The sequence below is a fragment of the Indicator indicator genome, chromosome 14, assembly GCF_027791375.1.
Source record: "Indicator indicator isolate 239-I01 chromosome 14, UM_Iind_1.1, whole genome shotgun sequence".
NCBI lineage: Eukaryota > Metazoa > Chordata > Aves > Piciformes > Indicatoridae > Indicator > Indicator indicator.
In genome coordinates this window covers 5,511,662-5,518,705 of record NC_072023.1, presented here as the reverse complement: position 1 = coordinate 5,518,705, position 7,044 = coordinate 5,511,662, and the positions used below count along the sequence as shown (strand labels likewise).

The 7,044-nt window shown below is 52.4% G+C and overlaps 4 protein-coding genes across 4 annotated transcripts; 3 read left to right on the top strand and 1 right to left on the bottom strand.

Annotated features, from left to right (window-relative positions):
* The first annotated feature begins 1,931 nt into the window (after positions 1-1,931).
* LOC128971053 (histone H4) lies at positions 1,932-2,283 on the top strand. Its single transcript, XM_054386446.1, has one exon. The coding sequence runs from the start codon at positions 1,932-1,934 to the stop codon at positions 2,241-2,243; it is 312 nt and encodes a 103-aa protein (XP_054242421.1). The 3' UTR covers positions 2,244-2,283.
* Positions 2,284-3,193: 910 nt separating this feature from the next.
* Positions 3,194-3,616, bottom strand: LOC128971045 (histone H2A type 2-C). Its single transcript, XM_054386437.1, has one exon. The coding sequence runs from the start codon at positions 3,614-3,616 to the stop codon at positions 3,227-3,229; it is 390 nt and encodes a 129-aa protein (XP_054242412.1). The 3' UTR covers positions 3,194-3,226.
* A 995-nt stretch (positions 3,617-4,611) lies between these two features.
* LOC128971037 (histone H3) lies at positions 4,612-5,022 on the top strand. The gene has a single exon (XM_054386426.1). The coding sequence runs from the start codon at positions 4,612-4,614 to the stop codon at positions 5,020-5,022; it is 411 nt and encodes a 136-aa protein (XP_054242401.1).
* A 956-nt stretch (positions 5,023-5,978) lies between these two features.
* LOC128971043 (histone H2A type 2-C) lies at positions 5,979-6,401 on the top strand. Its single transcript, XM_054386435.1, has one exon. The coding sequence runs from the start codon at positions 5,979-5,981 to the stop codon at positions 6,366-6,368; it is 390 nt and encodes a 129-aa protein (XP_054242410.1). The 3' UTR covers positions 6,369-6,401.
* The last annotated feature ends 643 nt before the right edge of the window (positions 6,402-7,044 follow it).

Here is a 7,044-nt window from a genome sequence, read left to right as displayed (position 1 = left end):
TATATAAACATCTCCCTGGGAAAAAAAAAAAAAAAAAAACAAAAAAAACCCAAAACATTCAGCCAACCAACAAACCAATCCAAAATGAAAACAAAACAAACAAATAAACCCACAAACAAAACCCCCAAAACAACAAAAATCCCCAAACAAATAAATAATCACACACAGAAAAAAAAAACAAACAACAAAAACCCACAGAAAACATAACCAAAACCTAAATGGAGAAGAATGTGTAATCTGTTCTTGTTTTATTAATTCTGGAGAAGGAAACAGGCCTTGACATGCTTGAACACATACACAGATTTCAAGGATTGCCACTGTCAGCCACAGCACTGAGTGGGGACACTAATGCTTGTTTACATTTCATACTAATGAAAAGAAAAGCTTCTTACACTTTAAAACCATTTGGCTTTACTTTTTTCCCTGTCTTTCATCTTAGTGTGTGTTTATTCTTCCAACATGGAGATTTGTCTTAGCTATGGGGGTTTCTTTTGGTCACCTTCCACTCTCTAGGGTAGCAGTGACACCTGGTTATCATTGATTCAGTGTTGAATCAACAAAGGAAAATAAATCAGTTTTCAGGATCAGGCAGAGACAGTCTTATATAAAATATCAGAGCTGACAGGCATTGGGAAATAATTACCTCAGCCTTATACATTTAGATCCCATCACGTCAGCCTTCCCTTCTGGAGAGATTGTGACCAAGGCAGAAGCAAATACCAGTGTCAATGATATAAAGGGTTGTCAGACTTCACAAAGATCTTCCTAAATTCTTCCTCCTGAAAGGGCCTTCTCTCCCTTTCTGGATAATTTTGTGTTTTCAGCCGTGACGAGCACAGGCAAACACTCCATATTGGAATTTTGCTAATTTCATGGGCCCAGTAAGCCCTAGTTAGGATAAGGGAAAATGGAAAGAATACTCAGCAAAATGGGATATGGGTTTAGGAGTCATGAGGACTGATTTTAGGAGTTATGAAGTCATACCAAATTAGAAGATAAATACCACTGGCAACGACTAATGAAGGAAAACATGCTACATGAAAGCGTATTAATTCACTCTGAATGATGCCAGGCCTTTGAAAACACACAGGTACACATGCACATAGCTGACTTAACCTTTTTTGTTCTACATTTGATAGGCATGAATAGTTTTAATCTAGTTAGAGCAGTGATTTGAACAGAAATGAAAAACATTTTCAATCTGTCCAGGATACCTGAGACTTCATATGAGGCAACACTGCAGACACAGGATTTAAACTAAAAGTCTTTCTTCGATTCTATGATGAAAAAGCCCTTTGGGAACGCCTCAGTGATGTTACAGTCTGAGAATCAGGCATGGCCAGCTCCGTGAAAAACAGGCATACTTCTTTCAGGTCTCAGGTGAAGGCACAGAGATAATTTTCCAGATGCTTTACTGCATAAGCCAAATAGTAGCATAAGGTGGCAGAGGTGACTTATTAGCTCTTCCATTTAGCAGCTGGCTTTTAGTAGTATTGTGAAGTCCTTGCGATGTGACCTGAGGGACTGTAGAGACAATGACTGAAGAACCTTCACAAAGGTCGTCGGGGACGCAGTGCCATCGGCTCTTTTCGCAGAGACGCGGTCGCCCTCCCAACAAGGGAAGGCCTGTGCACGGCCGACCCGCCCGGCAGGAAACCTGCCGGGAAATGGCGCTTCAGGGGCACGGAGCTGAGGGACATGAAGCGCGGAGACGGAAACAGAGATGGACCCAGCGAATCCGAGCGAGACGTAGAAGAGGTGGCCGAGAAGGGTCAAGGCCCCGCCTCGCCGGGCCCGCGGAAAGCAACAGCGGCACAGGCCCCACCCCCGCCAGCCGTCCCCTCCCCTGCTCCCAACCAGGTCGGACCCACCCATATAAAATCTGCGCCGCAGCCAGTAATTTTCACCATTTGGAAGTTAGAGCTAGCAATATGTCTGGGAGAGGAAAAGGCGGTAAGGGGCTCGGCAAAGGAGGCGCCAAGCGGCATCGCAAAGTGTTGCGCGACAACATCCAGGGCATCACCAAGCCGGCTATTCGCCGCCTGGCTCGGCGCGGCGGTGTCAAGCGTATCTCGGGGCTCATCTACGAGGAGACGCGCGGAGTGCTGAAGGTTTTTCTGGAAAACGTGATCCGTGATGCCGTCACCTACACTGAGCACGCCAAGAGAAAGACTGTGACTGCCATGGACGTGGTGTATGCGCTCAAGCGTCAGGGACGTACCCTGTACGGCTTTGGTGGTTAAAATTCTCTGCTCCCGCACCATTCTGAAAACCCAAAGGCTCTTTTAAGAGCCGCCCACGTTTTCTCTTGAAAGAGCTGTGTCAATGATCCTTTGTCTGTTTTGGCTACATCGTTGTCCTTCACCTGCATGCTTATGTTCTTTGTGCCACCTGGATCTTCCCCCAGTTTTCTTGCTGCCTTGCAGAGCTACGTTTGTTTTTTTTTTTTGTTTCCAAGCTCCCCTGCTACTACATTGCTTTCGTTTGCAGCTCTTATAGGCCTACTTTACCTGGAGCTGCTCTCAGAAAACGTCACTGTGCCAGGAATTGCTGGAAATCGCAACCCTTGGTGCTTCAGAGAAAGGGGGGCCAAGGGAATGGTTCCCCTGAGACAACAAAGATAAAGGCAAAACCTGCCTGTCTCCCTAAGCTCTCCACTGCACAGCCTGGGCTGCTTCGTTTCACCGGCCTGCTTATGCCTAAAGGAGAGGAACGGCACAAATAGGCTGGGTTCCTTCAGGTGGCGAGGCGTACTTTCCTGTGCAGGGGGGGGAAGCAGAAAGGCAGCAGCCCAGCTAGGCCGACGCTCCGACTGCGAACGGGTTAAACACCCTACCCTCCCTCTTTCAAAATCCCTGCGCGGGACAGTTGCTCCGAGAGACTTCCGCTCGGCAGAGCCCGCGCTTTGCTCTCCAGGCGCTCTCCTGGGCACCGCAACCCTCCCACCAACCGACTGAGAAAAACCGCACAAAGCTCTGGCAGGGGCGGAGGGGCAGGACCCAGACATTGCATCCGGACTTGAAACAGCCAGCACAATTGGGACTTTAGGAACTGTAGAACAGAAAACCCCACCACTCCCTTTTCATGGCCCTGAGAAACGCACGCACACAATTCCCCCCTGGCACCCACTCGGCAGCGATTCAAGCTCTCTCACGAGACAGTGGGTGGCTCTGAAAAGAGCCTTTGGGTTTCGTTTCCGTGCTCGGCACGGTTGTCTAGGCCTGCTTTACTTGCTCTTTGCTTTGTGGCTCTCAGTCTTCTTGGGCAGCAGCACGGCCTGGATGTTGGGCAGCACTCCACCCTGCGCGATCGTTACTTTACCCAGCAGCTTGTTGAGCTCCTCGTCGTTGCGGATAGCCAGCTGCAAGTGGCGGGGGATGATGCGTGTCTTCTTGTTGTCACGGGCAGCGTTGCCTGCCAACTCCAGGATCTCAGCTGTCAGGTACTCCAGCACCGCTGCTAGGTACACCGGGGCGCCGGCCCCCACTCGCTCCGCGTAGTTGCCTTTGCGCAGCAGCCGGTGGACGCGGCCCACGGGGAACTGCAGTCCAGCCCGTGAGGAGCGCGACTTAGCCTTGGCTCGAGCCTTCCCGCCTTGCTTCCCGCGCCCAGACATCTTCAGCCTTTTGACTGATTCGAGGATACAACTTCACCGCTATGAAAGAAAAGCAAATGAATTCCCGCGCCCTCAGGCCTGCCCTTTATACCTCTTCCCCTTGCGTGCCCGCCGGCTCCTGATAGGCCTAGGCGCGTATCGGGGAACGTACACCCAATGGCCACGCGAATCTCGTTCTGTCCAATGGTGACCGGCGCAGCTCCGAAAGCCCTCCGATGCGACCAATCAGAAGGCTGGGAAGGCGGGATTCAGCACTCGGCTCCGCCCCGACGGAACACTAGCTGTCACCGCAGCCACAGCTATCAGTGAAAGGGGTAGTTTACGGGGAGAGGAGAAAGGCGGTAGCACACCCCCCCGGGTTCTTTCTCCCCGGGTCCTTTCCCGGCTGGAAGATTCCGCCCCTCTCCCATCACCGGGCGCCTCCAAGTCTTCCGACCCTCCACCGCTTTGCAGGATTCTTTGCCCTGGAGAAACACCGGAGCTTGCTCTCTTCTGTCCCGCCCTCCCTATATCCCCCCCCCCCCCCCCCAAGCAAATGCACAGAAGAAAAACGTGTTCACATCATGTCTCTGAAGTGATATTGTAGTGATGTTTGGATCTTTCTCTTCTCCCTAGTTTCAGACAGGACAGGAGAAGAAATGCCCTGAATGTGTGCCAGAGCAGATTTAGAGTGCATATTAGTAGACATGTATATACTAAAAGGGTGGGCAGGCTTTAGAATAGGTGGCCGAGGAGTTGGAGTAAACGTGCTTGGAGCTCTTCAAGAAACATATGGACATGGCACGTTGGGATATCAATTAAAAAGCGTTTACCTCCCTCAAGAAGGCTCTAGGCATTTCCAGACAGTGGCGGAATTTTTAAACTTTGAAACAACCAATGAAATTTAGCGTGTATCCAACTGCCTATCAGAGAAGGGACGAGTGCTATATATACTGCTCGAACGCCTATAGAGTTTCAGTTGCCTTGGTAGCGTGCAAGGGCTTGGTTTGTGAGCTATGGCACGAACAAAGCAGACAGCGCGTAAATCCACCGGCGGGAAAGCGCCCCGCAAGCAGCTGGCTACCAAGGCGGCTCGCAAGAGCGCCCCGGCCACGGGCGGTGTGAAGAAGCCGCATCGCTACCGGCCTGGCACCGTAGCTCTCCGCGAGATCCGGCGCTACCAGAAGTCGACAGAGCTGCTGATCCGTAAGCTGCCCTTCCAGCGCCTGGTGCGCGAGATTGCGCAGGACTTCAAGACCGACCTGCGCTTCCAGAGCTCGGCTGTGATGGCTCTTCAGGAGGCAAGCGAAGCTTACCTGGTGGGGCTCTTTGAGGATACTAACCTGTGTGCCATCCATGCTAAACGGGTCACTATCATGCCCAAGGACATCCAGCTAGCTCGCCGCATTCGCGGTGAACGTGCATAAGCTGGCTGAAAAAAATGATTTTGTAAAAAACTTCCAACAAAAAGGCTCTTTTAAGAGCTACTCCATACACAATAAAAGGAGCTGTAACACCGCAATTATTTTTAGCTCTAGTCCCTCAAAGTTTACCTTAAAAACAGTGCTTTCGGTATGCTCTTTGCCTAAGTCCCGTTTGAGTTACGACCAAGGGGCTTGTATGGGCAGAAGAGAAAGCTGTGGTCTCTCTCCAATGCAAGAAATTACTGATTTAATGTTAAATATTTTTAGTCGATATTTCCCATAAGACTTCGTAAAGGTGAAAAAAAACCCAAACTTGAAACAAAATTATGGCAGCGAAAATAGATTTGAATTAATAAGCATTTTTTAGACGTAAAACAGGAAAAGCAGAAACCGTGTGTGAACACGTTTTTCTTCTGTGCATTTGCTTGGGGGGGGGGGGGGGGGGGGATATAGGGAGGGCGGGACAGAAGAGAGCAAGCTCCGGTGTTTCTCCAGGGCAAAGAATCCTGCAAAGCGGTGGAGGGTCGGAAGACTTGGAGGCGCCCGGTGATGGGAGAGGGGCGGAATCTTCCAGCCGGGAAAGGACCCGGGGAGAAAGAACCCGGGGGGGTGTGCTACCGCCTTTCTCCTCTCCCCGTAAACTACCCCTTTCACTGATAGCTGTGGCTGCGGTGACAGCTAGTGTTCCGTCGGGGCGGAGCCGAGTGCTGAATCCCGCCTTCCCAGCCTTCTGATTGGTCGCATCGGAGGGCTTTCGGAGCTGCGCCGGTCACCATTGGACAGAACGAGATTCGCGTGGCCATTGGGTGTACGTTCCCCGATACGCGCCTAGGCCTATCAGGAGCCGGCGGGCACGCAAGGGGAAGAGGTATAAAGGGCAGGCCTGAGGGCGCGGGAATTCATTTGCTTTTCTTTCATAGCGGTGAAGTTGTATCCTCGAATCAGTCAAAAGGCTGAAGATGTCTGGGCGCGGGAAGCAAGGCGGGAAGGCTCGAGCCAAGGCTAAGTCGCGCTCCTCACGGGCTGGACTGCAGTTCCCCGTGGGCCGCGTCCACCGGCTGCTGCGCAAAGGCAACTACGCGGAGCGAGTGGGGGCCGGCGCCCCGGTGTACCTAGCAGCGGTGCTGGAGTACCTGACAGCTGAGATCCTGGAGTTGGCAGGCAACGCTGCCCGTGACAACAAGAAGACACGCATCATCCCCCGCCACTTGCAGCTGGCTATCCGCAACGACGAGGAGCTCAACAAGCTGCTGGGTAAAGTAACGATCGCGCAGGGTGGAGTGCTGCCCAACATCCAGGCCGTGCTGCTGCCCAAGAAGACTGAGAGCCACAAAGCAAAGAGCAAGTAAAGCAGGCCTAGACAACCGTGCCGAGCACGGAAACGAAACCCAAAGGCTCTTTTCAGAGCCACCCACTGTCTCGTGAGAGAGCTTGAATCGCTGCCGAGTGGGTGCCAGGGGGGAATTGTGTGCGTGCGTTTCTCAGGGCCATGAAAAGGGAGTGGTGGGGTTTTCTGTTCTACAGTTCCTAAAGTCCCAATTGTGCTGGCTGTTTCAAGTCCGGATGCAATGTCTGGGTCCTGCCCCTCCGCCCCTGCCAGAGCTTTGTGCGGTTTTTCTCAGTCGGTTGGTGGGAGGGTTGCGGTGCCCAGGAGAGCGCCTGGAGAGCAAAGCGCGGGCTCTGCCGAGCGGAAGTCTCTCGGAGCAACTGTCCCGCGCAGGGATTTTGAAAGAGGGAGGGTAGGGTGTTTAACCCGTTCGCAGTCGGAGCGTCGGCCTAGCTGGGCTGCTGCCTTTCTGCTTCCCCCCCCTGCACAGGAAAGTACGCCTCGCCACCTGAAGGAACCCAGCCTATTTGTGCCGTTCCTCTCCTTTAGGCATAAGCAGGCCGGTGAAACGAAGCAGCCCAGGCTGTGCAGTGGAGAGCTTAGGGAGACAGGCAGGTTTTGCCTTTATCTTTGTTGTCTCAGGGGAACCATTCCCTTGGCCCCCCTTTCTCTGAAGCACCAAGGGTTGCGATTTCCAG

Excerpts from the sequence above, each read along its gene's own strand:
- LOC128971053 (XM_054386446.1), top strand. The coding sequence starts at position 1,932 with ATGTCTGGGAGAGGAAAAGGCGGTAAGGGGCTCGGCAAAGGAGGCGCC.
- LOC128971043 (XM_054386435.1), top strand. The coding sequence starts at position 5,979 with ATGTCTGGGCGCGGGAAGCAAGGCGGGAAGGCTCGAGCCAAGGCTAAG.
- LOC128971045 (XM_054386437.1), bottom strand. The coding sequence starts at position 3,616 with ATGTCTGGGCGCGGGAAGCAAGGCGGGAAGGCTCGAGCCAAGGCTAAG.
- LOC128971037 (XM_054386426.1), top strand. The coding sequence starts at position 4,612 with ATGGCACGAACAAAGCAGACAGCGCGTAAATCCACCGGCGGGAAAGCG.